This window comes from Ascaphus truei, chromosome 17 (assembly GCF_040206685.1).
Source record: "Ascaphus truei isolate aAscTru1 chromosome 17, aAscTru1.hap1, whole genome shotgun sequence".
Lineage (NCBI taxonomy): Eukaryota > Metazoa > Chordata > Amphibia > Anura > Ascaphidae > Ascaphus > Ascaphus truei.
Window position 1 is genome coordinate 33,454,455 of NC_134499.1, and position 13,700 is coordinate 33,468,154.

General features: G+C 54.0%; 1 protein-coding gene across 4 annotated transcripts in view; it reads right to left on the reverse strand.

Moving 5' to 3' along the window:
- Positions 1-13,700, reverse strand: part of LOC142468302 (contactin-4-like) — a 115,856-nt gene that overhangs the window by 49,271 nt on the left and 52,885 nt on the right. For all 4 annotated transcript variants that reach the window (XM_075574716.1, XM_075574717.1, XM_075574715.1 and 1 more), the window contains exon 2: positions 11,555-11,689. In XM_075574716.1, coding sequence (XP_075430831.1) covers positions 11,555-11,609 — 55 coding nt within the window. In that variant the 5' untranslated portion in view covers positions 11,610-11,689. The remainder of the gene's footprint in view (positions 1-11,554; positions 11,690-13,700) is intronic.

Genomic DNA, 13,700 nt, shown 5'->3' on the forward strand with positions numbered 1-13,700 from the left:
GGAGTCAGTGATGGGCCTGTGAGGATGTAACATGGGGAGATCAGAGCTTGGTGTCAGTGAGGAGCCTGTGAGGGTGTAACATGGGGAGATCAGAGCTTGGAGTCAGTGATGGGCCTGTGAGGGTGTAACATGGGGAGATCAGAGCTTGGAGTCAGTGATGGGCCTGTGAGGGTGTAACATGTGGAGATCAGAGCTTGGTGTCAGTGAGGAGCCTGTGAGGGTGTAACATGGGGAGCTCAGAGCTTGGTGTCAGTGAGGAGCCTGTGAGGGTGTAACATGGGGAGATCAGAGCTTGGTGTCAGTGAGGGGCCTGTGAGGATGTAACATGGGGAGTTCAGAGCTTGGTGTCAGTGAGAGGCCTGTGAGGATGTAACATGGGGAGATCAGAGCTTGGTGTCAGTGAGGGGCCTGTGAGGATATAACATGGGGAGATCAGAGCTTGGTGTCAGTGATGGGCCTGTGAGGGTGTAACATGGGGAGATCAGAGCTTGGAGTCAGTGATGGGCCTGTGAGGATGTAACATGGGGAGATCAGAGCTTGGTGTCAGTGAGGGGCCTGTGAGGATGTAACATGGGGAGATGAGAGCTTGGTGTCAGTGATGAGCCTGTGAGGATGTAACATGGGGAGATCAGAGCTTGGTGTCAGTGAGGGGCCTGTGAGGATGTAACATGGGGAGTTCAGAGCTTGGTGTCAGTGAGAGGCCTGTGAGGGTGTAACATGGGGAGATCAGAGCTTGGTGTCAGTGAGGGGCCTGTGAGGGTGTAACATGGGGAGATCAGAGCTTGGTGTCAGTGAGGAGCCTGTGAGGGTGTAACATGGGGAGTTCAGAGCTTGGTGTCAGTGAGGAGCCTGTGAGGGTGTAACATGGGGAGCTCAGAGCTTGGTGTCAGTGAGGAGCCTGTGAGGATGTAACATGGGGAGATCAGAGCTTGGTGTCAGTGAGGGGCCTGTGAGGATGTAACATGGGGAGATCAGAGCTTGGTGTCAGTGAGGGGCCTGTGAGGATGTAACATGGGGAGATCAGAGCTTGGTGTCAGTGATGGGCCTGTGAGGGTGTAACATGGGGAGATCAGAGCTTGGTGTCAGTGAGGAGCCTGTGAGGATGTAACATGGGGAGATCAGAGCTTGGTGTCAGTGAGGGGCCTGTGAGGATGTAACATGGGGAGATCAGAGCTTGGTGTCAGTGATGAGCCTGTGAGGATGTAACATGGGGAGATCAGAGCTTGGTGTCAGTGAGGGGCCTGCGAGGATGTAACATGGGGAGATCAGAGCTTGGTGTCAGTGAGGGGCCTGTGAGGATGTAACATGGGGAGTTCAGAGCTTGGTGTCAGTGAGAGGCCTGTGAGGGTGTAACATGGGGAGATCAGAGCTTGGTGTCAGTGAGGGGCCTGGAGGGTGTAACATGGTGAGATCAGAGCTTGGTGTCAGTGAGGAGCCTGTGAGGGTGTAACATGGGGAGTTCAGAGCTTGGTGTCAGTGAGGAGCCTGTGAGGGTGTAACATGGGGAGCTCAGAGCTTGGTGTAGGTGAGGAGCCTGTGAGGATGTAACATGGGGAGATCAGAGCTTGGTGTCAGTGAGGGGCCTGTGAGGATGTAACATGGGGAGATCAGAGCTTGGTGTCAGTGATGGGCCTGTGAGGGTGTAACATGGGGAGATCAGAGCTTGGAGTCAGTGATGGGCCTGTGAGGATGTAACATGGGGAGATCAGAGCTTGGTGTCAGTGAGGGGCCTGTGAGGATGTAACATGGGGAGATCAGAGCTTGGTGTCAGTGATGAGCCTGTGAGGATGTAACATGGGGAGATCAGAGCTTGGTGTCAGTGAGGGGCCTGCGAGGATGTAACATGGGGAGATCAGAGCTTGGTGTCAGTGAGGGGCCTGTGAGGGTGTAACATGGGGAGTTCAGAGCTTGGTGTCAGTGAGGAGCCCGTGAGGGTGTAACATGGGGAGCTCAGAGCTTGGTGTCAGTGAGGAGCCTGTGAGGATGTAACATGGGGAGATCAGAGCTTGGTGTCAGTGAGGGGCCTGTGAGGATGTAACATGGGAAGATCAGAGCTTGGTGTCAGTGATGGGCCTGTGAGGGTGTAACATGGGGAGATCAGAGCTTGGAGTCAGTGATGGGCCTGTGAGGATGTAACATGGGGAGATCAGAGCTTGGTGTCAGTGAGGGGCCTGTGAGGATGTAACATGGGGAGATCAGAGCTTGGTGTCAGTGATGAGCCTGTGAGGATGTAACATGGGGAGATCAGAGCTTGGTGTCAGTGAGGGGCCTGCGAGGATGTAACATGGGGAGATCAGAGCTTGGTGTCAGTGAGGGGCCTGTGAGGATGTAACATGGGGAGTTCAGAGCTTGGTGTCAGTGAGAGGCCTGTGAGGGTGTAACATGGGGAGATCAGAGCTTGGTGTCAGTGAGGGGCCTGTGAGGGTGTAACATGGGGAGATCAGAGCTTGGTGTCAGTGAGGAGCCTGTGAGGGTGTAACATGGGGAGTTCAGAGCTTGGTGTCAGTGAGGAGCCTGTGAGGGTGTAACATGGGGAGCTCAGAGCTTGGTGTCAGTGAGGAGCCTGTGAGGATGTAACATGGGGAGATCAGAGCTTGGTGTCAGTGAGGGGCCTGTGAGGATGTAACATGGGGAGATCAGAGCTTGGTGTCAGTGATGGGCCTGTGAGGGTGTAACATGGGGAGATCAGAGCTTGGAGTCAGTGATGGGCCTGTGAGGATGTAACATGGGGAGATCAGAGCTTGGTGTCAGTGAGGGGCCTGTGAGGATGTAACATGGGGAGATCAGAGCTTGGTGTCAGTGATGAGCCTGTGAGGATGTAACATGGGGAGATCAGAGCTTGGTGTCAGTGAGGGGCCTGCGAGGATGTAACATGGGGAGATCAGAGCTTGGTGTCAGTGAGGGGCCTGTGAGGCTGTAACATGGGGAGATCAGAGCTTGGTGTCAGTGAGGGGCCTGTGAGGGTGTAACATGGGGAGATCAGAGCTTGGTGTCAGTGAGGGGCTAGTGAGGCTGTAACATGGGGAGATCAGAGCTTGGTGTCAGTGAGGGGCTTGTGAGGGTGTAACATGGGGAGATCAGAGCTTGGTGTCAGTGAGGGGCCTGTGAGGGTGTAACATGGGGAGATCAGAGCTTGGAGTCAGTGAGGGGCCTGTGAGGGTGCAACATGGGGAGATCAGAGCTTGGTGTCAGTGAGGGGCCTGTGAGGGTGTAACATGGGGAGATCAGAGCTTGGTGTCAGTGAGGAGCCTGTGAGGGTGTAACATGGGGAGATCAGAGCTTGGTGTCAGTGAGGGGCCTGTGAGGGTGTAACATGGGGAGATCAGAGCTTGGTGACAGTGAGGGGCCTGTGAGGGTGTAACATGGGGAGATCAGAGCTTGGTGTCAGTGAGGGCCTGTGAGGGTGTAACATGGGGAGATCAGAGCTTGGTGTCAGTGAGGGGCCTGTGAGGGTGTAACATGGGGACATCAGAGCTTGGTGTCAGTGAGGAGCCTGTGAGGGTGTAACATGGGGAGATCAGAGCTTGGTGTCAGTGAGAGGCCTGTGAGGGTGTAACATGGGGAGATCAGAGCTTGGTGTCAGTGAGGGGCCTGTGAGGGTGTAACATGGGGAGATCAGAGCTTGGTGTCAGTGAAGGGGCCTGTGAGGATGTAACATGGGGAGATCAGAGCTTGGTGTCAGTGAGGAGCCTGTGAGGATGTAACATGGGGAGATCAGAGCTTGGTGTCAGTGAGGGGCCTGTGAGGGTATAACATGGGGAGATCAGAGCTTGGTGTCAGTGAGGGGCCTGTGAGGGTGTAACATGGGGAGATCAGAGCTTGGTGTCAGTGAGAGGCCTGTGAGGGTGTAACATGGGGAGATCAGAGCTTGGTGTCAGTGAGAGGCCTGTGAGGGTGTAACATGGGGAGATCAGAGCTTGGTGTCAGTGAGGAGCCTGTGAGGGTGTAACATGGGGAGATCAGAGCTTGGTGTCAGTGAGGGCCTGTGTGGGTGTAACATGGGGAGATCAGAGCTTGGTGTCAGTAAGGGGCCTCCTGTGAGGGTGTAACATGGGGAGATCAGAGCTTATTGTCAGTGAGGAGCCTGTGAGGGTGTAACATGGGGAGATCAGAGCTTGGTGTCAGTGAGGAGCCTGTGAGGGTGTAACATGGGCAGCTCAGAGCTTGGTGTCAGTGAGGAGCCTGTGAGGGTGTAATATGGGGAGATCAGAGCTTGGTGTCAGTGAGGAGCCTGTGAGGGTGTAACATGGGGAGATCAGAGCTTGGTGTCAGTGAGGGGCATGTGAGGGTGTAATATGGGGAGATCAGAGCTTGGTGTCAGTGAGGGGCTAGTGAGGGTGTAACATGGGGCGATCAGAGCTTGGTGTCAGTGAGGAACCTGTGAGGCTGTAACATGGGGTGATCAGAGCTTGGTGTCAGTGAGGGGTGTGTGAGGGTGTAACATGGGGAGATCAGAGCTTGGTGTCAGTGAGGGGCCTGTGAGGGTGTAACATGGGGAGATCAGAGCTTGGTGTCAGTGAGGGGCCTGTGAGGGTGTAACATGGGGAGATCAGAGCTTGGTGTCAGTGAGGAGCCTGTGAGGGTGTAACATGGGGAGATCAGAGCTTTGTGTCAGTGAGGGGCCTGTGAGGCTGTAACATGGGGAGATCAGAGCTTGGTGTCAGTGAGGGCCTGTGAGGGTGTAACATGGGGAGATCAGAGCTTGGTGTCAGTGAGGGGCCTGTGAGGGTGTAACATGGGGACATCAGAGCTTGGTGTCAGTGAGGAGCCTGTGAGGGTGTAACATGGGGAGATCAGAGCTTGGTGTCAGTGAGGGGCCTGTGAGGGTGTAACATGGGGAGATCAGAGCTTGGTGTCAGTGAGGGGCCTGTGAGGGTGTAACATGGGGAGATCAGAGCTTGGTGTCAGTGAAGGGGCCTGTGAGGATGTAACATGGGGAGATCAGAGCTTGGTGTCAGTGAGGAGCCTGTGAGGATGTAACATGGGGAGATCAGAGCTTGGTGTCAGTGAGGGGCCTGTGAGGGTATAACATGGGGAGATCAGAGCTTGGTGTCAGTGAGGGGCCTGTGAGGGTGTAACATGGGGAGATCAGAGCTTGGTGTCAGTGAGAGGCCTGTGAGGGTGTAACATGGGGAGATCAGAGCTTGGTGTCAGTGAGAGGCCTGTGAGGGTGTAACATGGGGAGATCAGAGCTTGGTGTCAGTGAGGAGCCTGTGAGGGTGTAACATGGGGAGATCAGAGCTTGGTGTCAGTGAGGGCCTGTGTGGGTGTAACATGGGGAGATCAGAGCTTGGTGTCAGTAAGGGGCCTCCTGTGAGGGTGTAACATGGGGAGATCAGAGCTTGGTGTCAGTGAGGAGCCTGTGAGGGTGTAACATGGGCAGCTCAGAGCTTGGTGTCAGTGAGGAGCCTGTGAGGGTGTAATATGGGGAGATCAGAGCTTGGTGTCAGTGAGGAGCCTGTGAGGGTGTAACATGGGGAGATCAGAGCTTGGTGTCAGTGAGGGGCATGTGAGGGTGTAATATGGGGAGATCAGAGCTTGGTGTCAGTGAGGGGCTAGTGAGGGTGTAACATGGGGCGATCAGAGCTTGGTGTCAGTGAGGAACCTGTGAGGCTGTAACATTGGGTGATCAGAGCTTGGTGTCAGTGAGGGGTGTGTGAGGGTGTAACATGGGGAGATCAGAGCTTGGTGTCAGTGAGGGGCCTGTGAGGGTGTAACATGGGGAGATCAGAGCTTGGTGTCAGTGAGGGGCCTGTGAGGGTGTAACATGGGGAGATCAGAGCTTGGTGTCAGTGAGGAGCCTGTGAGGGTGTAACATGGGGAGATCAGAGCTTTGTGTCAGTGAGGGGCCTGTGAGGCTGTAACATGGGGAGATCAGAGCTTGGTGTCAGTGAGGGGCCTGTGAGGGTGTAACATGGGGAGATCAGAGCTTGGTGTCAGTGAGGGGCCTGTGAGGGTGTAACATGGGGAGATCAGAGCTTGGTGTCAGTTAGGAGCCTGTGAGGCTGTAACATGGGGAGATCAGAGCTTGGTGTCAGTGAGGAGCCTGTGAGGGTGTAACATGGGGAGATCAGAGCTTGGTGTCAGTGAGGGGCCTGTGAGGGTGTTACATGGGGAGATCAGAGCTTGGTGTCAGTGAGAGGCCTATGAGGGTGTAACATGGGGAAATCAGAGCTTGGTGTCAGTGAGAGGCCTGTGAGGGTGTAACATGGGGAGCTCAGAGCTTGGTGTCAGTGAGGGGTCTGTGAGGCTGTAACATGGGGAGATCAGAGCTTGGTGTCAGTGAGGAGCCTGTGAGGCTGTAACATGGGGAGATCAGAGCTTGGTGTTAGTGAGGGTGTAACATGGGGAGATCAGAGCTTGGTGTCAGTGAGGGGCCTGTGAGGGTGTAACATGGGGAGCTCAGAGCTTGGTGTCAGTGAGGGGCCTGTGAGGGTGTAACGTGGGGAGCTCAGAGCTTGGTGTCAGTGAGAGGCCTGTGAGGGTGTAACATGGAGAGATCAGAGCTTGGTGTCAGTGAGAGGCCTGTGAGGATGGAACATGGGGAGATCAGAGCTTGGTGTCAGTGAGGAGCCTGTGAGGATGTAACATGGGGAGCTCAGAGCTTGGTGTCAGTGAGAAGCCTGTGAGGATGTAACATGGGGAGATCAGAGCTTGGTGTCAGTGAGGGGCCTGTGAGGGTGTAACATGGGGAGATCAGAGCTTGGTGTCAGTGAAGGGCCTGTGAGGGTGTAACATGCGGAGATCAGAGCTTGGTGTCAGTGAGGAGCCTGTGAGGGTGTAACATGGGGAGATCAGAGCTTGGTGTCAGTGAGGAGCCTGTGAGGCTGTAACATGGGGAGCTCAGAGCTTGGTGTCAGTGAGAAGCCTGTGAGGATGTAACATGGGGAGACCAGAGCTTGGTGTCAGTGAGGGGCCTGTGAGGGTGTAACATGGGGAGATCAGAGCTTGGTGTCAGTGAGGGGCCTGTGAGGGTGTAACATGGGGAGATCAGAGCTTGGTGTCAGTGAGAGGCCTGTGAGGGTGTAACATGGAGAGCTCAGAGCTTGGTGTCAGTGAGGGGCCTGTGAGGCTGTAACATGGGGAGATCAGAGCTTGGTGTCAGTGAAGGGCCTGTGAGGGTGTAACATGGGGAGATCAGAGCTTGGTGTCAGTGAAGGGCCTGTGAGGGTGTAACATGGGGAGATCAGAGCTTGGTGTCAGTGAGAGGCCTGTGAGGCTGTAACATGGGGAGATCAGAGCTTGGTGTCAGTGAGGGGCCTGTGAGGGTGTAACATGGGGAGATCAGAGCTTGGTGTCAGTGAGGAGCCTGTGAGGGTGTAACATGGGGAGATCAGAGCTTGGTGTCAGTGAGGGGCCTGTGAGGATGTAACATGGGGAGATCAGAGCTTGGTGTCAGTGAGAGGCCTGTGAGGATGTAACATGGGGAGATCAGAGCTTGGTGTCAGTGAGGGGCCTGTGAGGGTGTAACATGGGGAGGTCAGAGCTTGGTGTCAGTGAGGGGCTGTGAGGGTGTAACATGGGGAGATCAGAGCTTGGTGTCAGTGAGGAGCCTGTGAGGATGTAACATGGGGAGATCAGAGCTTGGTGTGAGTGAGAGGCCTGTGAGGATGTAACATGGGGAGATCAGAGCTTGGTGTCAGTGAGGGGCCTGTGAGGGTGTAACATGGGGAGATCAGAGCTTGGTGTCAGTGAGGAGCCTGTGAGGATGTAACATGGGGAGATCAGAGCTTGGTGTGAGTGAGAGGCCTGTGAGGATGTAACATGGGGAGATCAGAGCTTGGTGTCAGTGAGGGGCCTGTGAGGGTGTAACATGGGGAGATCAGAGCTTGGTGTCAGTGAGGGGCCTGTGAGGATGTAACATGGGGAGATCAGAGCTTGGTGTCAGTGAGAGGCCTGTGAGGATGTAACATGGGGAGATCAGAGCTTGGTGTCAGTGAGGGGCCTGTGAGGGTGTAACATGGGGAGATCAGAGCTTGGTGTCAGTGAAGGGCCTGTGAGGGTGTAACATGGGGAGATCAGAGCTTGGTGTCAGTGAGGAGCCTGTGAGGCTGTAACATGGGGAGCTCAGAGCTTGGTGTCAGTGAGGAGCCTGTGAGGGTGTAACATGGGGAGATCAGAGCTTGGTGTCAGTGAGGAGCCTGTGAGGCTATAACATGGGGAGCTCAGAGCTTGGTGTCAGTGAGAAGCCTGTGAGGATGTAACATGGGAAGATCAGAGCTTGGTGTCAGTGAGGGGCCTGTGAGGGTGTAACATGGGGAGATCAGAGCATGGTGTCAGTGAGGGGCCTGTGAGGGTGTAACATGGGGAGATCAGAGCTTGGTGTCAGTGAGAGGCCTGTGAGGGTGTAACATGGGGAGCTCAGAGCTTGGTGTCAGTGAGGGGCCTGTGAGGCTGTAACATGGGGAGATCAGAGCTTGGTGTCAGTGAAGGGCCTGTGAGGGTGTAACATGGGGAGATCAGAGCTTGGTGTCAGTGAAGGGCCTGTGAGGGTGTAACATGGGGAGATCAGAGCTTGGTGTCAGTGAGAGGCCTGTGAGGCTGTAACATGGGGAGATCAGAGCTTGGTGTCAGTGAGGGGCCTGTGAGGGTGTAACATGGGGAGATCAGAGCTTGGTGTCAGTGAGGAGCCTGTGAGGGTGTAACATGGGGAGATCAGAGCTTGGTGTCAGTGAGGGGCCTGTGAGGATGTAACATGGGGAGATCAGAGCTTGGTGTCAGTGAGGGGCTGTGAGGGTGTAACATGGGGAGATCAGAGCTTGGTGTCAGTGAGGAGCCTGTGAGGGTGTAACATGGGGAGATCAGAGCTTGGTGTCAGTGAGGAGCCTGTGAGGATGTAACATGGGGAGATCAGAGCTTGGTGTCAGTGAGAGGCCTGTGAGGATGTAACATGGGGAGATCAGAGCTTGGTGTCAGTGAGGGGCCTGTGAGGGTGTAACATGGGGAGATCAGAGCTTGGTGTCAGTGAGGGGCCTGTGAGGATGTAACATGGGGAGATCAGAGCTTGGTGTCAGTGAGAGGCCTGTGAGGATGTAACATGGGGAGATCAGAGCTTGGTGTCAGTGAGGGGCCTGTGAGGGTGTAACATGGGGAGGTCAGAGCTTGGTGTCAGTGAGGGGCTGTGAGGGTGTAACATGGGGAGATCAGAGCTTGGTGTCAGTGAGGGGCCTGTGAGGGTGTAACATGGGGAGATCAGAGCTTGGTGTCAGTGAGGAGCCTGTGAGGGTGTAACATGGGGAGATCAGAGCTTGGTGTCAGTGAGGGGCCTGTGAGGGTGTAACATGTGGAGATCAGAGCTTGGTGTCAGTGAGGAGCCTGTGAGGGTGTAACATGGGGAGATCAGAGCTTGGTGTCAGTGAGGAGCCTGTGAGGGTGTAACATGGGGAGATCAGAGCTTGGTGTCAGTGATGAGCCTGTGAGGGTGTAACATGGGGAGATCAGAGCTTGGTGTCAGTGAGAGGCCTGTGAGGGTGTAACATGGGGAGCTCAGAGCTTGGTGTCAGTGAGAGGCCTGTGAGGGTGTAACATGGGAAGCTCAGAGCTTGGTGTCAGTGAGAGGCCTGTGAGGATGTAACATGGGGAGATCAGAGCTTGGTGTCAGTGAGGGGCCTGTGAGGGTGTAACATGGGGAGATCAGAGCTTGGTGTCAGTGAGGGGCCTGTGAGGCTGTAACATGGGGAGATCAGAGCTTGGTGTCAGTGAGGGGCCTGTGAGGGTGTAACATGGGGAGCTCAGAGCTTGGTGTCAGTGAGAGGCCTGTGAGGGTGTAACATGGGGAGCTCAGAGCTTGGTGTCAGTGAGGGGCCTGTGAGGGTGTAACATGGGGAGATCAGAGCTTGGTGTCAGTGAGAGGCCTGTGAGGGTGTAACATGGGGAGCTCAGAGCTTGGTGTCAGTGAGGGGCCTGTGAGGGTGTAACATGGGGAGATCAGAGCTTGGTGTCAGTGAGGGGCCTGTGAGGGTGTAACATGGGGAGATCAGAGCTTGGTGTCAGTGAGGGGCCTGTGAGGGTGTAACATGGGGAGATCAGAGCTTGGTGTCAGTGAGGGGCCTGTGAGGGTGTAACATGGGGAGCTCAGAGCTTGGTGTCAGTGAGGGGCCTGTGAGGGTGTAACATGGGGAGATCAGAGCTTGGTGTCAGTGAGGGGCCTGTGAGGGTGTAACATGGGGAGATCAGAGCTTGGTGTCAGTGAGGGGCCTGTGAGGGTGTAACATGGGGAGCTCAGAGCTTGGTGTCAGTGAGAGGCCTGTGAGGCTGTAACATGGGGAGATCAGAGCTTGGTGTCAGTGAGGGGCCTGTGAGGGTGTAACATGGGGAGATCAGAGCTTGGTGTCAGTGAGGAGCCTGTGAGGGTGTAACATGGGGAGATCAGAGCTTGGTGTCAGTGAGGGGCCTGTGAGGGTGTAACATGGGGAGATCAGAGCTTGGTGTCAGTGAGGAGCCTGTGAGGGTGTAACATGGGGAGATCAGAGCTTGGTGTCAGTGAGGAGCCTGTGAGGGTGTAACATGGGGAGATCAGAGCTTGGTGTCAGTGAAGGGCCTGTGAGGGTGTAACATGGGGAGCTCAGAGCTTGGTGTCAGTGAGGGGCCTGTGAGGGTGTAACATGTGGAGATCAGAGCTTTGTGTCAGTGAGGAGCCTGTGAGGCTGTAACATGGGGAGATCAGAGCTTGGTGTCAGTGAGGCTGTAACATGGGGAGATCAGAGCTTGGTGTCAGTGAGGCTGTAACATGGGGAGATCAGAGCTTGGTGTCAGTGAGGAGCCTGTGAGGGTGTAACATGGGGAGATCAGAGCTTGGTGTCAGTGAGGGGCCTGTGAGGCTGTAACATGGGGAGATCAGAGCTTGGTGTCAGTGAGGGGCCTGTGAGGCTGTAACATGGGGAGATCAGAGCTTGGTGTCAGTGAGGGGCCTGTGAGGATGTAACATGGGGAGATCAGAGCTTGGTGTCAGTGAGGAGCCTGTGAGGGTGTAACATGGGGAGATCAGAGCTTGGTGTCAGTGAGGGGCCTGTGAGGCTGTAACATGGGGAGATCAGAGCTTGGTGTCAGTGAGGGGCCTGTGAGGGTGTAACATGGGGAGATCAGAGCTTGGTGTCAGTGAGGGGCCTGTGAGGCTGTAACATGGGGAGATCAGAGCTTGGTGTCAGTGAGGGGCCTGTGAGGCTGTAACATGGGGAGATCAGAGCTTGGTGTCAGTGAGGGGCCTGTGAGGGTGTAACATGGGGAGATCAGAGCTTGGTGTCAGTGAGGGGCCTGTGAGGATGTAACATGGGGAGATCAGAGCTTGGTGTCAGTGAGGGGCCTGTGAGGGTGTAACATGGGGAGGTCAGAGCTTGGTGTCAGTGAGGGGCTGTGAGGGTGTAACATGGGGAGATCAGAGCTTGGTGTCAGTGAGGCTGTAACATGGGGAGATCAGAGCTTGGTGTCAGTGAAGGGGAAATACACGTCCCCCCTAATAAGGCACAGCTGAGTGGGCTCTGCTTCTCTTTGCTGAACGGAGGAATCACTTACACTAAGGTATTTTTACATCACAAACTTTGAAATGACACTTTACCTGCAAGGCACAGCATGAATGAGTGAAATGCCAGCAGTTTCCATAGTAACCTCATCCTCACTTTCCGGGGTCAGACGCCTCTCTCCAGCCGCTGAGTGCAGGCAGATCTGCGCTGCGCCAAGTTAACGCTTTTATCTATGAGAGACGGACAGCGAATTTATAACCCTGCACCAGAGAGCACGTGTAAGGACAATCAGCCTCGCTAACCCTGCAGCCCCCTCTGCACCTCCAATACAGACCCCTACAAACACAGCTATGTCACTGCCTCACACTCATGCCCTGCTATTCCAGTGCTGAGTAACTGGTCCTCGCACCATCCTGCAGACCCCCTGCTATTCCAGTACTGATCTCCACACACATCCTCACATCCTCTGTTTGACATATTACAAACCCTTCGTATTGATGCAAGGTTAAAAGATCCCCAAATCAATTGATATTTAAGACTTCGCCATTTGTTAGCATCTCTGCTGGGAACGTGAGAGTCTTTGAGAGAGATCAGATCTGCATCTCTAGAATTAACACACTGCGGGAGTGGGCAAATACCACTTAGGGAAGAGCCGGAGAAGGCTGCTGGGGACAAGTGACATGTTCCTCCATCCCCTGGGCTGCATGGCAGGGATGACAATTACAGTTACCAAGTGACACTGATCCCTGGGGGAGCTCCGGCATGTCCTGTCCAGGATCAATCTCTGCTCTGAGAGCGTCTCTCTGCAAAGTTGCCCCCAGGTTGAATCCTGAAGAAGGACTTTCTAGGGGCATTTCTGTTTGCAGAACAATGAGACAGAAACTTAATTTAGGGGGATGTGTGTGTGAGTGCTTGTGTCAATGCGTGAGTGTGAATGCGTGCGTGAGAGTGTGAATGTGCCCGTGTGTGTGTGTGTGTGAATTTGTGCGTGTGTGAGTGTGAATGTCTGTGTGTGTTTGTGGGAATGTGTGTAGGTGTGTTTGTGTGAGAGTTTGTGGAAACGTGTGAATGTGTGTGTGTGTGAATGCGTGAGTGAGAGTGTGTATGAATGTGTGAATGTGTGTGTGTTTGTGGGAATGTGTGTACGTGTGTTTGTGTGAGAGTTTGTGGGAACGTGTGAATGTGTGTGTGTGTGTGTGTGTGTGTGTGTGTGTGTGTGTGTGTGTGTGTGTGTGTGTGTGTGTGTGTGTGTGTGTGACTGCATGAGTGAGAGTGTGTATGAATGTGTGAATATGTGTGTTTGCATGAATTTGTATGTGTGTTTGTGGGAATGTGTGTACGTGTGTTTGTGTGAGAGTTTGTGGGAACGTGTGAATGTGTGTGTGTGTGTGTGTGTGTGTGTGAATGCATGAGTGAGAGTGTGTATGAATGTGTGAATGTGTGTGTTTGCATGAATTTGTGTGTGTGTTTGTGGGAATGTGTGTACGTGTGTTTGTGTGAGAGTTTGTGGGACCGTGTGAATGTGTGTGTGTGTGAATGCATTAGTGAGAGTGTGTATGAATGTGTGAATGTGTGTGTTTGCATGAATTTGTGTGTGTGTTTGTGGTAATGTGTGTACGTGTGTTTGTGTGAGAGTTTGTGGGAACGTGTGAATGTGTGTGTGTGTGAATGCGTGCGTGCATGTGTGAGTGTGAATGCGTGCGTGAGAGTGTGAATGCGTCCGTGTGTGTGAATGCGTGTGTGCGAGTGGGAATGTCTGTGTGTGTTTGTGGGAATGTATGTAGGTGTGTTTGTGTGAGAGTTTGTGGAAACGTGTGAATGTGTGTGTGTGTGTGTGAATGCGTGAGTGAGAGTGTGTATGAATGTGTGTGTTTGCATGAATTTGTGTGTGTTTGTGGTAATGTGTGTACGTGTGTTTGTGTGAGAGTTTGTGGGAACGTGTGAATGTGTGTGTGTGTGTGTGTGTGTGTGTGTGAATGCATGAGTGAGAGTGTGTATGAATGTGTGAATGTGTGTGTTTGCATTAATTTGTGTGTGTGTTTGTGGGAATGTGTGTACGTGTATGCGTGTGTGTGAATGCGTGTGTGTCAATGCATGTGTGAATCCGTTTGTGTGAAAGTGCGCATCCATATGCATGTGAATACGTGTGAATATATGAATTGGAAAGACCGGATCAGTATACCTCTTTCTACAGAAGAATGGGGGGTTATTTTATCCCGGGGGGTCATTTTTTACACGCCT